This window comes from Betta splendens, chromosome 2, assembly GCF_900634795.4.
Source record: "Betta splendens chromosome 2, fBetSpl5.4, whole genome shotgun sequence".
Lineage (NCBI taxonomy): Eukaryota > Metazoa > Chordata > Actinopteri > Anabantiformes > Osphronemidae > Betta > Betta splendens.
In genome coordinates, this window is record NC_040882.2 from 12,461,450 (window position 1) to 12,488,032 (window position 26,583).

General features: G+C 42.1%; 2 protein-coding genes across 2 annotated transcripts in view; one reads left to right on the top strand and one right to left on the bottom strand.

The window, feature by feature from the left end:
- Window positions 1-26,583, top strand: part of LOC129603091 (uncharacterized) — a 506,300-nt gene that overhangs the window by 57,362 nt on the left and 422,355 nt on the right. The window lies entirely within an intron of this gene.
- LOC114866607 (zinc finger protein 665-like) lies at window positions 1,518-25,465 on the bottom strand. The gene is made up of 2 exons (XM_055502775.1): window positions 23,519-25,465; window positions 1,518-3,929 (listed from the first exon to the last, which is right to left on the bottom strand). Exons 1-2 carry the CDS (start codon window positions 23,969-23,971, stop codon window positions 2,169-2,171), a joined length of 2,214 nt encoding a protein of 737 aa, XP_055358750.1. The 5' UTR covers window positions 23,972-25,465; the 3' UTR covers window positions 1,518-2,168.

The window sequence follows — 26,583 nt, forward strand, 5'->3', positions numbered from 1 at the left end:
GTGACGTGGATGATTCTCACGTCCATCTCCACTTGTGTGGTATTTCTGAATTTTCTCCACTAACACCTCGACTGGAAACATGCTCTCATTCAAAGACCCCATCTTTTATTATGTACCTTTACTTTACATATGATTTCAAACTCTTAATTATATGTGTATCTAAAATCATCTCGATCACCGTCCACTAGTAATGTAAATTCCTTATCTTTATGACCTATAGTCATAAATATAACCGTTAAATTGTAGTAAGACATTCTTTTGTTCAGGACATCATGTTTTGGCCTCTGTTTTGAGCAACTGGCCTAATAATAATTGGTAGTGACTATGTAGCTGATGAGTTTTAATTTTCCTGAATAAGAGAATAATTCAGGTGCAAAGGCGAAACAAACTTCTGCAGAAATACCCACTTCAAAGTAACTGCTGAAGAAATATTACTGATGTATTATTGGAGTTAATAATGTGGAGTGTTTTATTTATTTTACTGTACCGATACAAAATCGTTATTAATAAAACCCTGGAATTAAAGTGACAGGAACAGTCAATCTTTTGTTTTCATGTAATATTAGCAGTAGTTTTGATCACAGGACTGTGAAGCTGAGCCACGGGTGCTACAGCTGACACTCTCACAGAAGCTGCTTCCTAACACACAAACATACTAGAAGCAGTTGCTTCTAGTGCTGACGACTGTGGTGGAAGTTTTTTCAATAAAGAAGTTGATGAGAGAGTTGTTTTTTGTGTAATTTATTGTAATAACAAAGAAAAGTAAAAGATAATGGTGAAGGCAAATCAAAAACCATCTGGGGAGATCAGAACATACACCATGGAGGTAAAGATCACATAATCATCAAGTTGTTTCACCTTTTTGTCCCTTTATCTGGCAGAGTGGAATGTCTCTTTAGTCCAATCAAATTGCAGGTATCACTTTATCCCCGTGGAGGATTTTTCCACCTGGTACCACAGGTGTCTCAGAGTGAAGGGGCCATAAACGTCTACAGACAAAGAGAGACACAGCTCTTCTGCCTTGTTTTGGGAGTCAGATAGCAGCCAGATCCAGGGAGGGCCAGGCAGAGACAACCATGGAACAGGGTCCGGGTTGAATCTAGCTCACCTGCTGTGCTCCTTCTGTCTTCCCCTTATTGTGCCTCCCTTCAAGGACAAACTGATCTGTAAACATCTTGCTCAGCCTCGGCCATACAACAATAGACATTCATTATAACCAAGCAGATACACATCCTTCCCTCCAAGACCAGTCTCACCGTCTGCTCTCTGACCTTTATCTACCCCCCGAGCCTGAAAAGTTCATTAAAAAATACCAGTGAGTTTCCACTTTTACTGTGCCTACTCTTATATTGTTTGTATCATATGTTTTCTGCATTTCTGCAGTATTGTTCCGATTGTATTGCTACTTGCTTAACTTCAGGAGTGGCAGCGCACACAGACGCAGCACCCTCTTCTCAGTTTTGTTGTACTTGTTACAATGGTAAATGGCAAATGTTGTGGATTACTTTTATTTTACAAAAAGGACCAACGAAGGCAACACTGCCACACACCTCAGCATTTGTATGTAGGTGGACTTAATTTCATCTTGGACTGCTTCAAGAACAAGAGTGCTAAAATGTGCTTATTTTGTAGAAATCTATACCCACATCGCTTTAAACAAGCAAACTAACATATTCCATCCATCTTCTATCGCTTAATCCCGTACGGGGATTAAACGATGTACATCCTGGACAGGTCGTCCATCCTGTTCACGTTTGTGAACACGTATGTTTTTCGGCCAGTTGCATAGATTCGAACGAGTTAAATGACGCCTCATTGGCCAAAGTCAGTTCTTGCAAAGATATGCCCCAACAGACACCTTTTTAGACATTCTGGAACATTTATATGACGCATGAACATTTGCTAATTTGATGTGTGATTTGCGGGTGCTCTGTCAAGTTGGACAGATAAAACAAAAAAGTTTTTCGCATAAATAGGATCTTTGGCCAGCGTGAACACTTGGTTTGTCATTGAGGTGCAGAAATGCTTCTCTGCACTCTCCAGTGTGAACACAATGTTTGAGCAAATTACTACTGTTCACATGAATAAGGTTCGTCCCCTGTGTGATCGCAATGCTGTGCCTGTAAACTACGGTGTTGAGAGAATGCATTTCCACACTGTTCACATAATTAAGGTTTCTCTCCAGTGTGAACACATTTGTGTGCCTGTAAATGATGGTGTTGAGAGAATGCTTTTCCACACTGTACACATGAATAAGGTTTCTCTCCAGTGTGAATGCGTCTGTGTGCCCGTAAAACACTGTGTTGAGAGAACGCTTTTCCACACTGTTCACATGAATAGGGTTTCTCTCCAGTGTGAATGCGTTTGTGTCTTTCTAAAACACTGTGATGAGAAAATGCTTTTCCACACTGTTCACATGAATGAGGTTTTTCTCCAGTGTGAACACTTTGGTGTGCCTGTAAATGACCGGGTCGAGAGAATACTTTTCCACACTGTTCACATGAATAAGGCTTCTCTCCAGTGTGAACGTGTCTGTGTACCTGTAAAGCACTTTGTTGAGAGAATACATTTCCACACTCTTCACATGAATATGGTTTCTCTCCAGTGTGAATGCGTCGGTGTGTCCGTAAATTACCCTGCCAAGAGAATGCTTTTCCACACTGTTCACAGGAATAAGGTTTCTCTCCAGTGTGAACGCGTTTGTGAGTTAGTAAAACACTGTGATGAGAAAATGCTTTTCCACACTGTTCACATGAATGAGGTTTTTCTCCAGTGTGAAGATGTTGGTGTGCCTGTAAATGACTGTGTCGAGAGAATGCTTTTCCACACTGCTCACATGAATAGGGTTTCTCTCCAGTGTGAACACATTTGTGTGCCTGTAAATGACCGGGTCGAGAGAATCCTTTTGCACACTGTTCACATGAATAAGGCTTCTCTCCAGTGTGAACGTATCTGTGTACCCTTAAAGCACTTTGTTGAGAGAATACATTTCCACACTCTTCACATGAATATGGTTTCTCTCCAGTGTGAATGCGTCGGTGTGTCCGTAAATTACCCTGCCGAGAGAATGCTTTTCCACACTGTTCACATGAATAGGGTTTTTCTCCAGTGTGAATGCGTTTGTGAGTTAGTAAAACACTGTGATGAGAAAATGCTTTTCCACACTGTTCACATGAATAGGGTTTCTCTCCAGTGTGAATGCGTTTGTGAGTTAGTAAAACACTGTGATGAGAAAATGCTTTTCCACACTGTTCACACGAATGAGGTTTTTCTCCAGTGTGAACACTTTGGTGTGCCTGTAAATGACCGGGTTGAGAGAATACTTTTCCACACTGTTCACATGAATAAGGCTTCTCTCCAGTGTGAACGTGTCTGTGTACCCGTAAAGCACTTTGTTGAGAGAATACATTTCCACACTCTTCACATGAATATGGTTTTTCTCCAGTGTGAATGCGTCGGTGTGTCCGTAAATTACCCTGCCGAGAGAATGCTTTTCCACACTGTTCACATGAATAGGGTTTCTCTCCAGTGTGACTGCGTTTGTGAGTTAGTAAAACACTGTGATGAGAAAATGCTTTTCCACACTGTTCACATGAATAGGGTTTCTCTCCAGTGTGAATGCGTTTGTGAGTTAGTAAAACACTGTGATGAGAAAATGCTTTTCCACACTGTTCACATGAATGAGGTTTTTCTCTAGTGTGAACATGTTGGTGTGCCTGTAAATGACTGTGTCGAGAGAATGCTTTTCCACACTGCTCACATGAATAGGGTTTCTCTCCAGTGTGAACACATTGGTGTGCCCGTAAATTACCCTGCCGAGAGAATGCTTTTCCACACTGTTCACATGAATAAGGCTCTGGTGGTCTGGTAAAGGCCTGACGACATTGCTGACGGAGATACAGCCTTAAAGCTCTTCGTCCTCTGTGTTCCTAAAGTGACAGAAACAAAAAAAGAGAAATTTAGGAGACCATTTCATGGGGAGCATCCTTACAAGTAAGATAACAGTCAGGTAAGACAGGTAAGTTAAGAATTTAACTCCTTAGTGGGAGTCACCCCGGGATTGTCATGTTTGTCTTGTTTGTTCTACGTGGGTTTGGATCCAAGTTGAGGTTGTTTTGTTGGGACAGCTAGAAAAAGAATTACGGTTTGAGGGCAAACCTGGCACCTGGCAGTACTAGATTTTTGAAACTGTGGAAAAAGAAGTATGGGTTTGAGGGCAAACCGATGTACGGCGGTCCATGTAAGAAACTAGTTGAGAGATTAAAGGTTGACGCTCTTAACACTCGCAGAGCACCAAACAAAGAAAAACACCTGCAATTGTTGGAGGCTGTGAAGTGGCGAGAGCAAGCACTCAAGCAGAGACAGGATATTTAGAAAAAACTAGATATGAAGCGTGAACGGCTTACCCTGCAGGGAGCTGTTGTAGTGAAGCCAGACAAAAAAACATCTGTGCTAGTGAAGGTGCGAAAATCAGTGAACAGAGAAGACAGAAACCAGATCAAAAATCTGAGATCGAAAAAGAAATTACTTGAATGCCAGAGAGCAGTAGAAAAATTGGACATTAATGAACCTGCAGCTGCTAGAGCTGACCCCGTAGCCAGCCACACCAGAACAACTCACAAAGGTAAACTTCACTCCTTAATGTTAGGAGAACCTATTCGTTATCCTTATCTGAAACCCCTCAAACAACAACATAGCATAATTGACAGTAATTACGATTGTGATGGGTGGGGTTCAGCCCCCAACCCACCCCATCCCAAGGGGAGCGAATGGAGAATTCTATCCACTCGTAGAAGCAAACCCGCATTATGGGGCGGCAACAGTGCAAAAGTGCATTTGATCACAGAGAGACAATTTATGTCTTCAGACCCTGCACAGACGCGTGCAAAAGCTTAGGTGACCCAAAATTAGATTTGGACGCCTGGGATGATAAACATCGCCAGCTGATTGATTCGTTTGGACTCAACGGCTGGGAAGTTAATCAAACTTTCAGAAAGTCTCTGACCTTTAACTGGGACAGAGTGGAAGGTGACTTTACTGGCAAAGATACACGCAACACAAATCTACCAGTTAAAGCGGTGCATTGAGAAGCCAAGTTGAGAAGGTGCATGAAAACATGAAAAAGTTGTGGAAGAAAACACCTGACTATGCTAAAATTGCGCAATGCAGACAAAAAGAAGGCGAAGATGTGTTTGAGTACAGAGCACGGTTAGAGGAAGTGCTCCGAAACCACAGCGGTTTAACCGAGGACACCGCTGATGCCTATCAGCAGCAGCTAAAACAATCGCTGATGGCGGGTTTTCACCACACCATAGCTGACTTCATCCGAAAGCATGACCTAAACCACCGCACAGCTAGTGTCCCCAACACTATGAACTATGCTCACCACGCATCTGAAATCATCAAAAGAAAGAAACAGAAAGCCAAAGCAGCCGAGTTTGGGTTTTTTGGGAGGTCAGATGAAGGTGAAGGAGAAGAGTTCAACACTTTCTATCAGAACTCAGTACTTGGAAAGCAGTTCCACAAAAGAAAGGTGGGTGAACAGGAGAAAGGTAGGATGCGCCCCCGAAAAATAGGTAGATGCTACATCTGCGGCCAGCCAGGGCACTATGCCAGACAGTGCCCCCATAGACCTGGGACGCTCAGATAAAGTCTTTAGAAATCCTAGAGAGTTTAACAGACCACCCCCACAAAACCCATACATGACCTGACTAGATGTACTGTAGATAGTTCATTGGTAAAGCCAGCAGGTGATGATGCAGAGACACTGGACCTCACATAGCTGGTAGACACCTTTTTGTATACATCAGCTGACCAGCTCCCCACTAGAGATTTCCTTCTTAACGGTACGCGACTTACTTTTTTGTGCGATTCAGGAGCTAAAAAACTATGCTGAGAGATCAAATTCCCGGACTCCAGAGTTCTTCCGGGTTCATGTTTGTTAAATCAGCAAATGGACTGGTGACCAAAGATTCTTTTTCAAAGCCAATTATGATCACTGACCCTAAGACTGGGGAGTCTGGGTGTGCCGAAGTTGTGCTGTGTCCAAAGTGTCCTGTAAACCTGCTAGGTCGTGATTTGATGACGCGATTTAAAATCTCTATTGTCCCCACTTCCAAAGGTATGGTTGCTATAGGCAAGGGCGAAGAAATACTGACCATACCGTTACACAGCATTGAACAACCACATTACTACTGGACATTAGATCTGCCAAGTCCAGACCCCACACACACACTTCTGAACAGTTATTGTCCCTAGCTATTAAGTGTCAGAAGGGAACCTTTACACCTCAGTCTTTAGAGAAGTTTCACATTACCTTGAGATACAAACATTCAAAAGGGCCAGATTTAAATTATGACAACCAGATTTTTAGTTTGGGCCCCCAGAGCGTCACTGTAAATGCCATGTACACTGACCGAAAGGGAATAACCCACTGGAGGACTCACTGTCTGCTCTGGAGAGCAGCTTTAGTAGCAGACTGATCCACCCTCGCTGTGTGAAGGAGAGATATCGTAGATCCTTCCTACCTGCTGCTGTCAGACTGTACAATCAGAACTGTTGACCACATCCCACCACAGTCACTCACCCACTGCATCAGTGGTTTTATATGGCAACCTGCTCTGCACAATATTTGTGTAAATCTGTGAACAATCATGTATATTGTTACCGGTACAAATCTTGTACCCATTACTGTGCAATAACCCTGCAATGACCTCATACTCACTCTAACTGTACTGTACTGCTTTGTACTGTGCCAACACAAACTGTTCTGTACTTGTATTCTTGCTCATCTGTACTGCTGTTGTGAGAGGTAATTTCCCCACTGCGGGACTATTAAAGGTTTTCTTATTCTTATTCTTATTCTTAACAGGGTGTGCAGTTCAGCTCACCAAGCAGGCACTCAAACTTTTCCAAGTGCAGAATGGGTGGTTACTACCTCACCCCGTGTCTATTTGGATGTCCCACATGAGACGGGCAGAATGACTTGCTTCGTGCACACTGCCTGATGCCCTTTTATCACAAGTTCCAGTTTCTATTTCGTCGAAAGGGAAAGCAGATGTAGGATTAATGGCCACTGCCACACCAGTGGTGATTAAAGCTAAAACTGATTACCGCCCCCGCATACGTCAATATCCATTGAAACCAGATGCATTAACCGGTATTAAACCAGTCATAAATGATATGATACAAGCAGGGATTATTATAGAATCCCCAGATGCTCAGTGTAAAAGTCCGATTTTTTCAGTTAAGAAAGCAGAGTCAGGGGCATGGAGGATGGTTCAAGATTTAAGAGCAGTGAACCAAGTGGTGGCTCAGTGTGTGCCCGATCCCCACACATTACTTAACCTGCTAAAACCAGATAAGCAATGGTTCACAGTTGTGGATCTGAGCAATGCATTCTTTTCCATACCATTAGCTAAAGAATCACAGGGATGGTTTGGGTTCACTTATCAGGGAAAGAAATACACCTACAGCAGGTTACCACAGGGATATTGTGACAGCCCAACCATCTTTTCTACAGAAATACAGAATTGTCTTACAGATTTTGAAATGCCAGGCCACAGTCAGTTGTTGGTCTATGTGGATGACATTTTAATTGCTTCTGATACTAAGCAAAACAACGAGATTGCTGCACTTGCATTGTTCTGTCATCTAGCAAAGACTGGGAACAAAGCTTCGCTTTCAAAGTTGCAGTGGGTCAAACAGAAAGTGACCTTTCTAGGACATGAACTGTCACCTTGCGGTCGCAGCTTGGCGGTCGACAGAGAAGTGTCTATTTTAGATGCTTCTAAACCACAAACGAAACAGCAGATGATGCAGTTTCTAGGTTTGTGCAACTACGGCAGACTATGGTTACCGAGCTATGCACAAATAACACAATCGTTGTTAGATGTGATCTACTCCCAATCTTTGTCTATGAAACAGACTATAGAATGGACTCCAGAAGCTGAAAAAGCTGGTGCTACAGTACTGAGTTTACCAGATTTTTTAAAACCGTTTGTCCAAACAGTTGATTGTAAAGGCCATTTCATGACTTCTATGTTGGCCCAGAAAACAGGAGGCCGCTACAGGCACGTAGCTTATTATTCCAAACGTTTAGACCCTGTTGCATGCGCTTTACCATCTTGTGTATGAGCAGTGTGTGCAGCTGCACTTGCAGTGCACTGTTCAGCGGAAGTGGTGTTGTTTCACACCCTCGAGCTGCTAGTACCACACGCTGTAGACATGCTGTTGACACAGACCAAGATGTCCTTCCTGTCACCTGCAAAGCACCTTTCGATTCTGTCAACACTTATGTCACAGTCGCACATCACCAACAAGCGGTGTAACACACTAAACCCTTCTTCACTAATTCCAACACAAGAGGAAGGGGAAAAACACAGCTGCGCAGAAACCACTGAACATCGGTGTGAACCGAGGTCAGACCTGAGAGACAACGCTTTGGCAACGGGAGAGGTCTGGTTCGTTGATGGATCGTTTTCACGGACATCAACTGGACAGACTCAGACAGGTCTCTCGGTCGTGACCCATGACAGTCTGATTCACGCAGGAAAACTTCCGTCACTTTTTTCAGCTCAAGCTGCAGAGATAGTAGCTTTGACTGAAGCATGCAAAGCAGGACGAGATGTTGATGTAAGGATTTATACTGAAAGCCAGCATGAATTTTCTACACTTCGCTATTTCGCAGCTCAATGGGCCCGAAGGGGAATGACGACCTCTACTGGCAAGCCAACGGAGCATGTGGATTTGTTGAAAGACTTGCTAAAAGCCGTGTTATTACCTAAGTCCATTGCTATGTGCAAATGTGCTGCACACACCAAACAGAAAGACCCTGTTTCACAGGGCAACGCTTTCGCAGACAAAATAGCTAAAAGAGGCTGCAGAAGGCAGACATTGTGCTTGGACCTTAACAGCTATTTCACAAGGTCCTAAGGAACCTTTAGACATCCAGGTGATTAAGGATATGCAAAGCCAATCACCGACTTCTGAACAGAAACGATGGATTAAGCTGGGCGCAGGTTTAATCGATGGATTTGACAAAGTAGATTCCAAAGCGGTTCTACCACGAAACCTGTTCCACACTGTTCCTGTGTTGAGCCATGGGCCTTGCCATGTCTCCACAGGGGGGGATGATGAGAACGGAACAGCACTTTTTCACACATGGGTTCAACTCCTATGCCAAACAGTTTTGCAGAGTTTGTTTAACATGTTGTAAACATAATGCACAGGGGAATGAGAGGCCTAAGAGAGGACAGTTTCCTGAGGCTTCTCACCCTTTTCAGTTCCTACACATGGACTTCATTGAGTTGAACAAATGCAACAACTACAAATACTGTCTTGTGTTGATATGTTCCTTTTCCAAGTGTGTTGAGATCGTGCCAAGCAATGATGCTGATGCACTGACCATTACTGAAGCATTGTGCAAAATTATTATTCCTGTACATGGCATTCCACAGGTCATCTACAGTGATAATGGGCCACACTTCATGAACGAGGGTGATAAGACAAGTGGCCACCCACTTAGGCATCACGTTGAAAAATCATTGTTCTTACCACCCATAGAGTGCAGGGCTGGTAAAACGCACAAAGGGTACAGTTAAACTGAGACAAAAGAAAACTATGGAACAGTCAAACAGTCAGGATGTCAAAGAGAAGAAGGAGAGCCAGACACTAGCAGAGTGGATGGCAAACCTATTGAAGGAACAAGAGATTGTGAATGGAAATAAGCTGCCAGATACTGCTTTTTCTCAGCAGGAGGAGAAGATCAAGCAAGATGACCAGATCCTCATCAAGGCCATCAAACGAAAGACCTGGTCAAGTATGTGGTGGAAGGGGCCATACACTGTGGTACTCACTACACCGACAGCTGTAAAGACCGAGGAGAGAGCTACGTGGATCCATCAAAACCACTGCAAGAGAGTGATTCCCCTGGTTGGCACTGAGTAGGGGTGGAAGTCGACCGGTATCAAAACCTTTGTCGCCGAAGAAACCAACAGATCCCCACATACAGGTATGGCGCCAGCAGGTTAGCCCGGTAAGTGGTCTGTGTCACAATCTTTTTTCAGCCAGATGCTGAATCTGTTTAGAGTGAAGAGATGGACTGGTACACCAGTGGATGACTGGAACTGGAAGGACCTGGACCCCAACCACAAGCACCCGTTCAAGACCAACATGTGGTATCATTATGTCAAGGTGTTAGCTAGAGCGTACGATAACTGTTTTGTGTGTTTTCACATGCCGCATTCATCCTCTCATTTGACACTATGTTACACCAATACCTTACCATGAAAGATTTTACAAAAAGTCTTACAAGGTTTATACAATGATGTGACGTTCACATTGAAAACTGATTGAGAGGTGTGATACTGATGTTTAATTGTCCTTGTAATGACAAACATGGAGGGATATTGGAGAAAATATATTTTCAGAGTTAAAATGATTACATAAAATCAAATACATTATTACATTATCAAAGCTTCAAATGTAGTTCTGACGATGCTCCAATAATTGAACTAAAGGGATCATATCAAAATTGTTTTGTCACTATTTAGCAACACTCTATAAAACACATACAAGCAAAAATAATAGGAAACTAGGAATGGCTTGATCTGGATATTTATTTGTTTATTCATTCATATGTGAAAGCAACTGCTGAAACCAAACAAATCAGTTAAGCAAACAATAGGCACAGAATAAATAAAGAGGAATGTACCTTAGGCTGACACTTTCATAACTAAACAAGCAACAACAATAACTTAACTACTGTGGTTTACCTGTGAAATTAATATTATTGCTAATAATAGTGTTAAAGTATGTGCACACACTCATACAAACATACATATATCATAAACATACACATATGCATTATTATAATCTCAAAACTTATTAATAGCCATTGCATACCTGTATAACATCAAAACTACCATGATCAAACATTATTGATATTGACAGTGATAAATACCAGTAATACTTACAGCTACGTTTGGAAAGCCTGTTTATCAGCTCAGGTGTATATTGTCCCACTACAAGCTTGGTAAAGCTGTAGCTTAACATTGTTCACCCAAAAGGTGAGACAGACATTAATGCATGATCAATGCAACTTGTGAAAGCAGGAGGGTAGGTCTCTGGCAGTCTGCCCATGAGGCCCCAGGCAGAGGCAACTGGCCTGATAATAATTGGTAGTGACTATGTAGCTGATGAGTTTTAATTTTCCTGAGTAAAAGAATAATTCAGGTGCAAAAGCGAAACAAACCACTGCAGAAATACCCACCCAGAAGTATCTGCTGAAGAAATATTACTGGTGTATTATTGGAGTTATTCATGTGTTTTATTTATTTTACTGTACCTATACAAAATCCTTAAAAATAAAACCTTGGACGTAAAGTGACAGGAACAGTCAAGTAGTAGTTTTGATCACAAGACTGTGAAGCTGAGCCACGGGTGCACGGGAGCTGCTTCCTAACACACAGACATACTAGAAGCAGTTGCTACTAGTGCTGATGACTGTGGTGGAAATTTTCCAATAAAGAAGTTGATGAGAGAGTTGTTTTTTGTGCAATTTATTGTACTAACAAAGAAAAGTAAAAGATAATGGGCAAAGCACATCAAAAACCATCTGGGGAGATGAGAACATACACCATGGAGGTAAAGATCACATAAACATCAAGTTGTTTCACCTTTTTGTCCCCTTCTCTGGCAGAGTGGAATGTCTCTTTAGTCCAATCAAATTGGAGGTACCAATTTATCCCTGTGGAGATGTTTCCATTTTTCCACCTGGTACCACTGGCGTCTCAGAGTGAAGGGGCCAAAAATGTCTACAGACAAAGAGAGACACAGCTCCTCTGCTTGTTTTGGGAATCAGATAGCAGCCAGATCCAGGGAGGGCCAGGCAGAGACAACCATGGAACAGTCAAACAAGCTTGTCAGATACATAAAATTGATGTACGACAAGTCAAAAGAGATTAATAGCCTTCATGGGAACATTCAATCTAATTATAACAAGGCACAAACTGTATGGTAACAGTATAGAAAAGAAGCAATTTTTCTCCCTTACACAGCTGTGAGCAAACTTCGGAGACCGAGTTACAAAACAATTTTCCTTCTCTTTAAAGTAAGTAACAGTGACCAGTTCAACCTTCAGCCTCCCTCAACAACAGTACAAGAATCTAACTAATACTGTTAAAATGAAGCCAATGGAAGACAAAAAAAACTACCAAATTTGACTTTATTTGTCATTAGGCAACCAGATGCACTATATGAAAATCAGAGTAACAGAAACCTCTCACTTCAACCAGACACACACATAAACTCCTTTGTGTATATTCACTGACAGACAACCACTGCACCTTAGGCAAGAAGAAAAGACACACACCCCTAACTACCAATACTGAACAAAGCTCGAAATTTACATACTGTATGCACGCGAACATGTTCGGATTCATTTTCCTGCCCAAAGGTCCTTTTCCACTCAAATTAACAATGAACAGTTTTACATATTCCTAGATTAAATATTGATCACTAATTTATTGAGAACAAGAGATCTGTCTGCCAAACTGCTCTACTGTATGGTGCTCAAATTTCTCAACATTTAATTTTGCTTGTCCACTCACAGAATTTCACTTATCCACTTTTGTGTTGATACTCTGGGACAGATTATTTGCAGCAAAACAGTTAATTTGCAGTAATACAGCTTTAATCTATATTAATTTTGCCTAATTGACAAACACCTTTTACTTATGGACACCATATAAATAGCGCATAATTTCACTTTTCCACATACAGGTGTGTTTAATGTTTTCTTTTTTTCAACTTACAGAATGTCTACTTAACATTTAGAGGCCAATTGGTTGTACTATTTTTAATAACAGAAACAAAATAAACAAACACAAAGCAGTTAGTTATATACATCCATGCAACCCTCTCTGCCCCAACTCCTGCTGATTTCCTTAACAAGGTGTTTTCAGTCAATGACAAGCTGGAAAAGCCAACTGACACACCTGATTAAGATCATTTGCAGACAGAGCTTTATGACAAAGAAGTCATAGATCCAAATGCTTTACATTCACTGGATTAATTTCAATTAAATCTTTCTCCCCTTCCCGGGTTAAATCTAGCTCACCTGCTGTGCTCCTACTGTCTTCCCCTTATCGTGGCTCCCTTCAAGGACAAACTGATCTGTAAACATCTTGGTCAGCCTCGGTCATACAACTATAGACATTCATTATACCTAAGCTGATACACCACCTCCCCTCCAAGACCAGTCTCACCATCTGCTCTCTGACCTTTATCTACCCCCCAAGCCTGAAAAGTTCATAAAAAAATACCAGTGAGTTTCCACTTGTACTGTGCCTACTCTTATATTGTTTGTATCATATGTTTTCTGCATTTCTGCAGTATTGTTCCGATTGTATTGCTACTTGCTTAATTTACTTCAGGAGTGGCAGCGCACACAGAAGCAGCACCCTCTTCTCAGTTTTGTTGTACTTGTTACAATGGTAAATGGTAAATGTTGTGGATTACTTTTATTTTAAAAGGACCAACGAAGGCAACACTTCCACACACCTCACCATTTGTATGTATGTGGAATTAATTTAATCTCAGACTGCTTCAAGAACAAGAGTGCTAAAATGCTGGGCTCACATTATTTTGTAAAAATCTATACCCACATCACCTTAATAAGTACATGTCTTATGATGTCTTTAAACAAGCAAACTAAAATATTTTATCCATCTTCAATATTCCACTTTGCCACCCGCCAAACTAACATATTAAATGTAGTAACACATGTGTGTCAAGCTAGTAGCTAGGTATTTTAACGACTTCTGCCAGTCGACTGAGCCATTGTTCCCTTGAAATGTGTTGCTGTAGTTGGCTGCAAACACACACCTGTATAGAAAAAAGCAAAAAGCTATTGGCTTTCGAGTAGCTACAGGCAGGGAGCAGTGGATTGAGCTTTTGCCCTGTTGAAATGTGCTGCAATTGTTACAGGCCTCTGGCTGGAGACAGGTGTGTGTCCTGTTTAATGCAGGAAAATAATTAAAAGAAGAGACTGCTCATGAAAACTATTTTACAGGTGAACCGACCCTATTCTGTTGTTCTTACGTTTTCGGACTTACAGCTCAATGGACGCACACAATATATTAACAAAAACGGTTGCATCAAAATGATTTAACGCTCTAGACTTAGAAAACTGTCCTTAGTGACTTCTGCATACAGAGGGGGTCTGAACAGAATGTACCACTCCTAGACGGGGAGATTAGTCCAAGTGGTATTGGCCTTTTTAACACAGCACTTTGAGGAAACACCACCTGGATCACGTAACAACATCAGCTGGGTACGAGGAAACAAAAACAAAACAAAAGTAGTTGAGAGGAAGATGGAGTTAGACTAAAAGAGTTTTTGTCACTAACTAAATACCTTGTGGGCGTCACTAGGTTTAAGAGGCGGAGAGTGCAGGTTGTGTGGCTGGAGCTTGGGGTGGATTCGCACCTCTTCACTTCATCAGAATATCTTATTTAAATTAATTCTAAATTTAAAATTAACTATATTTTCTCTTTCCACCAAGCTTAAGGTAACATCACACCATAACACAACAACATATCACAATAAATCCATTATTTAAATCAATGTGAGAGTTAAAATGATTACATAAAATCAAATACATGTAGTTATCAAAGCTATATGATCGTCTTATATCTGGTAGCGACTGCTAAGAGTTGCAAAACAAGCTTGTAACACTCAAGCACCCTTTCTTTTCATTAAACGTCCTGCTAATCTTCACTGTTATCTAGTGTTTTCTCTGCTAGCGTAGCAGCTAGCTTACTTTCCTCCTATGGCTTCCTCCTTTTCCTCTCCCTCTCGCTCTGTTCGGTGCGTCTTATGTTTAGCTTATCCTCTGCCTCCTTTAGTGATAAGTTAGTAGTAATTGAATCTATAATAAGTGTACGCTAGTTGCAGGTTTTGAGGCGAGGATCTTGCGGAGCCTCCTAGCTTAGCTGCTACCAGTCCCCTAACAGGCCCCAGGCAGCTGGGTAATGACTGGGTTACGGCTTGTAAAAAACGTACCTTTGGGCAGGCGCCCACGGTTCATCCACCAACTGCTTCATGTTTTAAACAGATTTTCCCCACTCAGCGACACATCGGAGAAACCCACTCTGATCATTGGTGACTCCATAGTCCGAAACATGAAGTTAGAGAATCCAGTGGACATAGTTAAGTGTTTGCCTGGGGCCAGAGCGGTCGACATTGAATCTTATCTTAAGCTTCTGTCTAAGTGTAATAGGAAAAATTCTGCCTTTTGCTTTTTCTCATCCAATACAGTCGTCATGTGTTGGTTAGGTTCAATACTGAACATTCTTACACAAAAAAAAAAACGAATCTCTTGTGCCCTGACATACATTAAGTTTGACTTAGTTCTTAGCACAGATAAATTCATTGTAGTGGGAGACTTTAATATTCATGTAGATGTTGACAGCAATTGTCTCAGCACTGCTTTAAACTCCTTAATAGACACTATTAAGAACCCACTCATCGTTTTAACCATAACCTTGATCTTGTCCTCAGCAGCACTGACTTTCTGACTGACTTGAACTTTAAATTTACTAAATCCTCTATCTTACCTACACAGCTTCTTCCCCATAACTCATATGGAGTTAACCTCAATAATCAACTCTTCCAAGTCGTCCACTTGTTTGTTAGAAACAATCCCAACCAGATTACTCCAAGAAGTTCTACCTTTAATCAGATCACCAATATTAACATAAAGGCTATGTACCACAGGCTTTTAAGGTGGCTGTAGTCAAACCTTTATTGAAAAAACCTACTCTGGACCCTCGAGAACTACCCTACTATAGGCCCATTTCAAATTTAACCTTTATTTTTTAAATTCTTGAAGAAATTGTGGCTAAACAATTATCTAATTAATTATTTTAATTAACAATTAACTACTTGTCCAATAACCTCCCATCACTGTTCTATGTCCAACTAACCTTGTCTCTTTTTGTTCAGTAGTTGTGCTTCTCCCCCGCTCTCTCTCTCTCTTCTCCATTCTGTCCTCATCATCGGACTCAGAGCTTTGTGTCTGTGATGGGCAGCCATCACAGCACATGTTGTCCAGTCCAGGAAGTTTTGTTGAAGCGTGTTGCACATGCGTATTGGGTTTGCGTATGCTAACTGCATGGAGATGAGTATCTTGTGCTAGTCAGGTAAACAAACAGTCCCACGTAAACAGACAACGTCCTCCCAATCACCATTGTACATATAAAAAGCAACGCAGAGTCACTAAAAGATAGGGTTGCTAAATTAACTAGCTGGACGCCAAGTCCAATTGAGTTAGTTACACTCTGACATAATTTTATTTTAAATAAATTGCTTTAATAATCAGACAAATCACTGCATAACAGATTAGGGAACAAAAGGCATTGATTCTAATTAAACTGACTATAAGATGGTACTTTTTTCCAGCGGCTAATTTGTGGATTTTTATACAAGATGTTTACACCGTGCCGGTCTGACTGAAAGCTGTTGAGGTTTGTGTGTTGTAAGCGGCCTTAGTCACCGTTATGCATTAGCGGTGAGACTCCTCTGTCCGCTTTTGCTATTGGTGTTACGTTATTTTTTTTTCTTTTTTAATGGAAGCAACCGTATGTGACTGACTTGCTGACTGCGTCAGATGGACAGAGCCGACGGAGTAGATTATTCTTTTTCAATTCAATTCAATTCAATTCAATTTTATTTATATAGCGCCAAATCACAACAAAGTTATTTCAAGGCACTTTACAAAGTAAGGTTTAAAACCTCACACAACTAAACCCAACAAATCCCACATACAGCAAGCATTTAATTTGACAGCAACAGTGGAGAGGAAAAACTCCCTCTCTAACGAGGAAGAAACCTCCAGCAGAACCAGACTGGATGTGGGCGGCCATCAGCCTCGACCGGTTGGGGTGAGAGGATAGAGAGATAGAAAAGCACAGCAACAGCAACAAGCAACAACAAGCAACAACAGAGCACAGGCAGGATGGTAGGACCAGGGACTGGATGCAGGCAGGATGGTTGGATCCGCAGATCACACTCTAGGAACCGCAAGTAGCCCAGCGCTCTGAGAACGAAGTGTTCTGCTGGGAGCATAAGGAACTATAAGGTCTTTAAGATAAGAAGGAGCTTTATCATTGAGTACTTTGTATGTGAGTCGGAGAATTTTAAATTCTATCCTACATTTTACAGGCAGCCAGTGCAGAGAAGCTAATGTAGGAGAAATGTGATCTCTCTTTCTAAGTCCTGTCAGAACTCTGGCTGCAGCATTTTGAATGAGCTGTAGGCTTTTTAAGGAGCTGTTAGGACATCCTATGAGTAAGGAGTTACAGTAGTCCAGCCTAGAGGTAACAAATGCATGGATCAGTTTCTCTGCATCGCTCTGAGAGAGGATGCTTCTGATTTTAATTATATTTCTAAGGTGGAAGTAGGCGGTTCTGGAGATTTGTTTAATGTATGATGTAAAAGAGAGATCCTGGTCAAACATGACACCAAGGTTCCTCACAGTAGAATCTGAAGCTAATGTTATGCCATCCAGGGTGGCTATCTGACTCAATAGTGTCTCTCTCAGATTTTTAGGCCCAACAATAAGAATCTCGGTTTTATCTGAGTTTAGTTGAAGGAAGTTTTGGGACATCCAGGATTTGATGTCTTTTAAACAACCCTGAATTTTGACTAGTTGATCTGTTTCATTTGGTTCCAAGGACATGTATAGCTGAGTATCATCTGCGTAAAAATGAAAATTAATAGAATGCTTTCTAATAATCTCACCTAGAGGAGACATGTATAAGCTAAACAGAATTGGACCCAGCACAGAACCCTGTGGAACTCCATAGCTAATCCTTGTGCGTGTGGAGAATTTATCATTAACATGAACAAACTGGAATCTGTTCAACAAATAGGATTTAAACCATCCCAATGCTGTTCCATTAATCCCGATTCTATGTTCTAGTGTCTGTAATAGAATGTTATGATCAATTGTATCAAATGCAGCACTAAGATCTAACAGGACAAGGACAGAAACTAGACCATTGTCCGAAGCTAATAGAAGATCATTAGTGACTCTAACCAGAGCTGTTTCTGTGCTATGATGTTTTCTAAATCCTGACTGAAAATCTTCATACAGGTTATTCCCACTAAGGTGGTCAGATAATTGTTTAGCCACAATTTTTTCCAGAATCTTGGAAATAAAGGGTAAATTTGAAATGGGCCTATAGTTGGCTAGTTGTCCAGGGTCAAGGGTTGGTTTTTTCAATAGAGGTTTGACCACAGCGACCTTAAAAGCCTGTGGTACATAGCCTAGTTGTAAAGATTGGTTGATTTGATTTAATATGGATGAGCTGATTAAAGGTAATACTTCTTTGAGTAATCTGGTTGGGATTGGATCTAATAGACAAGTGGACGACTTGGAAGAGTTAATTATTGAGGTTAACTCCATATGAGTTATGGGGGAGAAGCTGTCTAGGTAAGACAGAGGATTTAATAAATTTAAAGTTGATGGATCTAGACAGTGCTTTCTGTCATTTGGAAGAAGTCGCTGCTGAATGTTTTTTCTAATGATGATAATTTTATTAGTAAAGTAGTTCATAAAGTCATTGCTGCTGAGATTTAAGGGGATAGTAGACTCAATACAGCTATGACTCTTTGTCAGCCTGGCTACAGTGCTGAAAAGAAACCTGGGGTTGTTTTTGTTTTCCTCAATTAGGGAGGAATAATATGTTTTTCTAGCAGCACAAAGTGCTTTTTTATATTTCATTAGACTGTCCTTCCATGCAATGCAGTTTACATTTATTTTGTTGGAACGCCACTGTCTTTCTAGTTGTCTAGTCCTTTGCTTTAGACTGCGGATGTCTGAGTTATACTACGGAGCTAACCTCCTCTGATTCACTGTCTTCTTCTTCAGAGGAGCCACTGTGTCTAAAATTGTACGTAGAGAAGCTGCAGCATCATCTACAAGACAGTCAAACTGTTCATAATTTATAATTAAGGTGACTGTTCTCAGTTGTGCTAAATTCAAAAGTTAATAAGAAATGGTCAGATAACAGAGGGTTTTGGGGAAGAACTATTAAATTATCAATTTCAACCCCATATGTCAGGACAAGATCTAGGGTGTGGTTAAAACGATGAGTGGGTTCATTTACCTGCTGTGTAAAACCAATAGTGTCTATTAAGGAGTTAAAAGCAGTGCTGAGAGAGTTGCTGTCAACATCTACATGAATGTTAAAGTCTCCCACTACAATGACTTTATCTGTGCTAAGAACTAAGTCAGATAAGAATTCAGAGAATTCAGTTAAGAACTCTGAATATGGAGCAGGAGGACGGTAAACAATACAAAACACAACTGGTTTCTGAGTTTTAGAGTCTGGGTGAGAAAGGCTCAGAGTGAGGCTCTCAAATGAGTTATAACTATGTTTAGGTTTAGGAGTAATTAATAAATCTGATTTATAAACTGCTGCTACTCCTCCACCTCTACCTGTACTTCTTGGAACATGATAGTTGATGTGACTCATTGGAGTCGACTCATTTAAAGTAACATATTCATCCTGCTGCAGCCAGGTTTCAGTGAGACAGAACAGATCTATGTGATGGTCACTTATCAAGTCATTTATTAAAAAGGATTTAGATGAGAGAGATCTGATATTTAATAAACCACACTTTATTAGCTTACTATTAATTTGTTCTGTAAGAGGAACTGTTTTGATGTTTATTAAATTCTGGTAAGTCACTCCTCTTTGATTTGTTTGTGACTTGTATAGTTTAGGTGGTCGAGAAGCAAACACAGTCTCTATGCGATAACTAAGACTAAGAGTGGGTCGCGGCTGTAGAGAACATGCAGAGAGGCGTGTAAGACTGCGACTCTGCGTCCTGGGCTCCACTCTGAGTTGTCAAGCAGTGGGGGGGACTAAGCAACATGGCCATGTTACTAGAGAGCAGAGAGGCTCCGTTCAACGTGGGATGGACGCCGTCTCTTCTAATCAGCCCAGGTTTTCCCCAAAAAGTGCTCCAATTAGCCACAAAGTCCACATCGTTTGCAGGACACCACCTAGACAACCAGCGGTGGAGCGATGACAGCCGGCTATACATGTCATCGCTGGTCACATTGGGGAGGGGTCCAGAGAAAACTACGGAGTCCGACATTGTTTTGGCGAACGAACACACCGACTCAATGTTAGTTTTAGTGACTTCCGATTGGCGTAACCGGGCGTCATTAGCTCCTGCGTGTATTACGATCTTAGCGTACTTACGTTTATCCTTAGACAGGAGCTTAAGATAAGACTCAATGTCGCCCGCTCTGGCCCCAGGCAAACACTTAACTATGACCGCTGGATTCTCTAACTTCACGTTTCGGACTATGGAGTCATCAATGATCAGAGTGGGTTTCTCAGCGGGTGTGTCGCTGAGTGGGGAAAATCTGTTTGAAACGTGAAGCGGTTGGTGGTGCACCGTGGGCGCCTGCCTAAAGCTACGTTTCTTACGAGCCGTGACCCAGTCGTTGCCCAGCTGCCTGGGACCTGCCGGGGGACTGGTAGCAGCTAAGCTAGGAGGCTCCGCACCGGCTAAAGGGACCTGGCTAGCTGGCCTGTTTTCTAAAGTGCGAAGCCGAGACTCTAAGTCTAACAACCTCGCCTCCAACCCTGCAACTAGCGTACTGTACACCTATTACAGATACCATTACCATCACTAAAGGAGGCAGAGGATAAGCTAAACATAAGACACACCGAGCACCGAACAGAGCGAGAGGGAGAGGAAAAGGGGGAAGCCATAGCAAGAAAGTAAGCTAGGAGCTACGCTAGCGGGGAAAACAGTTAGATAACAGTGAAAATTAGCAGGACGTTTAATGAAAGGAAAAGATGCTTGAGTGTTACAAGCTTGTTTTGCAACTTTTAGCAGTCGCTATCGGATATAAAACGATAATATTTAGGAAAGAGCGGAGAGTAACGCTGTACACACACAGCGGCAGCAAACCTCAGTGACCGGAAGTGACGCGATACGCTTACCGTCAGTCAGCCGATTACCCAGGCATCTTTCTGCCTTAAATAAATGGCTATTTCACCAAAAGAGATGGTAAAGACATTTGATATATTCTTACACGCAGACCACGTAGGAGTTGCTGTGCTCAACAAAAGCCAAAACAATTGCCACCTTAAAAGAAGTCGAGATGGAAAGACCTGTCAATCATGGCACGGCAGCAGATTCCTCTGCTACGAGGTAAATGTAAACAAAATGTTAAAGAAGGAAAGAGTGCGTTTGACCAAGTAATTGTGAGACAGTTTCATTTTAACACTGAAGACGACGACCTTGTTGGTTTTAATGTGCAAAATGCAGCGTTAAGATAGTGATTGATTACTTTTGTGGTCACTGCTGTACTTTTTATTCTTTTTAACCAGCCGTGTTATAGGCGTGATTAAGAATTTACGTAATTAAAAGTTACAAAACAATCTTTCTAATATATGAAAAAACTTTTTTTCTAATTAAAATCTAGTGGGTGTGGCTTACATTCTGGTGCGCCCTAGAGTGCGGGATTTACAGCATTAGAAATGTAGTTTTTTGATCCTTCTTAATAAACACTACAGTAATATGTTTCTGTATCTTAATTTGTTACAGGCATCTAACCTAGAGAGGCAGGTGAAACTAATCTCCACACTCCTATGTGCAATGTATAGGTTACTGAGTGAGTTCAGAAGCCTGAGGGTTAGAGGATGGAAGCTTTTGCAGGGCCTTTCAATGAGAATGCTTTACTGGATGTAAAGTAGGGTAAACAGACCATGTCCTGGGTAGGTAGTAAACTTGGTTATGTTGGAAGATTTGTTTCTGCAGCAAGACAGGTATAGTTGTAGACAAATCACAGAGGATATGTAGTTATCTTTGTTCTCATCACTATTTGGAAGACTTTGAGCGTAGCAGGTCTCAACCAGATGGAGGCTGCAGGTGTCCTCACCATCACCTCATCAAAAGAGGTAAATCACTAAAGGCATACTACGATGGATTTGCAGGGTACCTTACGCTAAAAGCAACCCAATATTCGCCAGGTAAAAGTTCCACGAAAAAACACAAGGGAGTGGTTAATAATTTGAGCAATTTGTGACAGAGCTCAAGCTGTTCGTAAAAGACTGGTTACGAAAAAGGTCAGGGACCAAATTATATCCGCCACTTACTCACCTCACGTTACAGAAAAGCTACTTAGCCAAAGGCTAACACTAGACAAGGCAATTGATATTGCACACTGTCATGAGCTAGCTCAGGTGTAGTTAAAAGCCATGGCTTGTGACACTCATGAAATACATTAGTAATAAAATGTATTTTATTCAATATTTCAATTATATTCGATTCAATATTTATAGCATAAAATGCTTTTCAGCAGTGAAGAATCCCTTAAGGTCTGCACAAAGGCAGGACACGGTGTGTTCAGGGTCCGGCCCTCTGGCAAGAAATTCAGGGTATTGAGATCCTGAACAAAAAGACCAGTTTACTACAGTAGAACAGAACTAATCAAAGGAACAAAACTCCATGACTTAACCAGCTGCCTTCTACTGGAATGACAACATACACTACAACAACAACAACAACAACAACAACAACAACTCTTATATGGTCCACTTACTAACATTGATTTATATCTTGTTTACAGTGCTACTGATTATTGAGTAATTTTTTACTGTCAACTATACGTTTGTGCAACAACAACAAAGATGCATCCATCTGTCTAAAAGTTTGTCTTACTGTAACTAGTCAGGTCATTGTAGCCGCTAACACACAGTTAGCCTCATCTCCATTATTTATACAAAGTTTAATTAGCTGCATTTTAGCTCAAGCCTGTGTTTACTGCAATATGTACCGCGGTGAAGTTAGTTTGACGTTGGACATTCAACAGACATTCGACCGAAAGTACCTCCAGACAAGCGGCCCGTGTTTGAACAGGCGATCCGCGTTTCGTGTTCGCTAAGCGGACACAGAACGAGACCGCTCGGCACATGAAGACGTTGACTTAGGGAACGTCGATAAATTGTTTGGATTTTCAAGAAATTATTAATTCAATAGCGTTCAAACCATATGACCTACTGGTTCAAAACCTGCTCCAATCTATGTGTCTACATGTCCTTCACAGGGCACAACTATTTGTATGAGGATCAAATCATCTTTCATATTTTTCTATAATATTTTTGTGTAAATATTACTGTGATTTGTCAACACCGTCCACACCATATGACCTACTGGTTCAAAACCTGGTTGTGCCCTGTGAAGGACATGTAGACACATATGTCCCAGTCTCTCTCTCACACACACACGCACACACGCATACACACGGTCAGTTTCCATTAGTTATTATCATATGTTATTATTAACAAACGCTCCTTTCCTCTGCAGAGCAGCGTCTGTATGTTTCCACGCATCCACAGCCTGGTTTTACTTTGTTCTGTCACAACATCCACATCTTTGCATTAGTGTCGCTATGAGCCGCTTTTAGCGGTGAAACAGCACCGACCTGTTGATCTGTGGGACCAGCGTGGTCACGGTCCTGCTGCTCCTCCTCAGCTTCGCTAATGGACCGGTCCTGCTCGGTTAAACTCGGGTATTGCTGTTCCTCCTTTATTCCGGTTATGGACCTGTCCTGCTCGGTTAAACTCGGGTCCTGCTGTTCCTCCTTTATTCCGGTTATGGACCTGTCCTGCTCGGTTAAACTCGGGTCCTGTTCCTCCTTTATTCCAATAGTGGACCGGTCCTGCTCGGTTAAACTCTGGTCCTGCTGTTCCTCCTTTATTCCAATAGTGGACCGGTCCTGCTCGGTTAAACTCTGGTCCTGCTGTTCCTCCTTTATTCCAATAGTGGACCGGTCCTGCTCGGTTAAACTCGGGTCCTGCTGCTCCGTATCGCTCTGCTTCTGTTCTAGATAGACGTCCACGTCCTCTTCTTTCATTTCCAGTTTGTACTGATCCATTTTCGTCTCGGTTCCTAGAATCCAGTAGCTCTCTGCTCTAAGAACAGAACAAAGACAACAGATCTCAAAGATTTTCGCCTGGTCTTTTTCTTCTTCGGTGGTGTTCCCCTTCTTCTTTAGTGTTTTACGGCGACTCGCATCCTTAAAGTTACACTACCGCCATCTACTGTATCCTACCTCCCTCACACCCTCTTACACGACATGTAAAAATGTTAACAGAGCATTCAGTCATCTCTCTTAACCTCCATCTTCCAACACACTGCTTAAATACACATCTTTAGAATAGAATAGAATAGAATAGAATAGAATAGAATAGAATAGAATAGAAGGCCTTTATTAGTCCCACAGCGGGGAAATTCCCATCAGCAGCCAGGTTACCCGGCGCTAGTCCGACAGTGGAAGCAATTGCAGTACAAACAATAAAAAAACACACGCACATACAGTGGAAACCTTGCTGGAATTTTTTCTTGGATTCATCAGGACAGATAGATAAGGTCGGAGAGCAGACAGTGAGACTGTAAGGTGGGGTGGGAGGGGGTGTATCTGCATCAGTGTAGTGAAGTGTTGTTTATAGAAGTACAGTATGACCGAGGCCGACCAAGATGTTTACATGTCAGTCCAACAGTTGTCCTTGAAGGGAGTCACAACAGGGGAAGAGGATAGATAGAGGCACAGCTGGTGAGCTAGATTGGACCCGGGGAGGGAGGGGTGAGGGAGAAGGGACAGAGTAATGCACAGCCAATTCTAATACATTTTAACAATCCATGACAAATTTGTCTAGATCAATACTCCACTTGGTCAGAACTCAGGGCTTCATCGCCTCTTGTGGGACCATGGGTCACCCGTGACATCTCCTCAAGCCTGTCAGACAAGGCTGTCACCATAGTAACCAAGTGTTCAGTCTGTCTGCAGATGTCATCCCTCAGTCTCTTGTCTCCTCCGAACGGGCTGAGATCGTATTAGTCAGTCCTTCAATCCAGGAATCCGAACGAGCTGAGATGTTACTGATCAGTCCCTCAATCCGGGTCATCCTCTGATGCAAATCATCCGAACGAGCTGAGATGTTTATTGTCAGTCCTTCAATCCGGGTCATCCTCTGGTGTAATTCCGTCAGCCGAGTAACCATGGCCCCGTCGGCGTTTGTAGCTCCACGGCCGGTGGACACGCCAATGGCCCGACCGCAGATTTTCCAATCTTTCCAATCTTCCGATAAAGCAGGGCACCACCAAAGCCAATCATGAGTAGCCCTGTTATCAAAGTCCAAAATATGAATAGATCCTCTGCATCCTCGATGGACAGAGGCTCCAGACACACGGGGCACCAGGAATCCCACGCGTCCCGCACGTAGCCGGAGGCAAAAGTCCCCAAGGGGCAGAGTGGTTCTCCTGGAGATTCTTTCCTTTGTGGAAACATTTTGTCCAATGCGCTGAGTGACCAGTTGATTAGCTCCATGTTCAAAATGTTATTCCAGAATAGCAGATCAGGGTGCTCAGAAAACACGTCTGCACTCCTCGAGAGGCGGAAGTAGACCGCACCGCTCCTGTTGGGAATTCCGGCTCACCTGTTACGGGCCTCGCTGCTTCTTTTTAGGTTCATACTTCCCTAATGCTCCTCACTATTACTTCCTTACAGGCGGGAGCACGTTTCGATCGCTCTGTCTTAGTCTTGTCTTTTCTGTTTTTTTCCTTACTTTTTACCAACTGCATGTGATTTTCTTTAAATAGTCTTAGTATTTGAGGTGCATCCTCTTTTGTCGTGTGGTTCGAAAGAATTTTTTGTCCGTTTTATTGCTTGGATTTATACTTTTCCTCATCCGCAATGCCGGAGCGCAGTAGCAGAACTTTGTTCACACCCGACACCAGCTGATCTCACATAGATCGGCTTCAAAATATTTGACTCCGCTAGAAACGCAAAGCTTCCCTGAAGAAATATTGAGAAAAATGAGGACAGAAGGTGAGAATATTCAAGCTGCATCTCCCTTCGCTGATTATGGGTGGCTTATGCCTTGGCTCAGTTGGAAGAGTGTAGGTTTGGTGAGCAGAAGGGTCAAATCCCCACCAGAGCACCAAGTGTCCCGAGTAACAGTTCACACAAGCTCCCCAGGTGCCCTACATGGCAGCTCACTGTTCCCCCAGGGGATGGGTTAAATGCAGAAGACCCATTTCATTGTTACATTGTAATAACGACCAATAAAAGGTTTCTTCTTTCTTTTTCTTCAAGGACCTGAACATCATGTGTTGATCTTCCAGCTGCTGTTGCAGTTCAGAGTTCACCTGCACAGGGCATCAAACACAAAGGACATGTCTGATATTGTGGGGTTGGTTCCAGAAGTGAATCGTGTTTTTTTACCTTTTTTAGGCAAATATGAAACTATGGACGTTGTTGTCTAGTTGTCCACATGCACAAACTCTTCACTGGTGAACATTAAGAGTGTTGACCTGACCCATGGCCTGATGACTCAGATGCAGTTTACATTAAAAGACAGCGCAGCGTCCTTGTACCGAGGAGACTAAGGTCTGTTGCAGAGCAGGGAGCTCTGTGGAGAGATGGGATGAGTGGATCAGGAGGCCAGTCAGTCCTATGGATGCAGCTGGACTCATTACAGGGGGTGG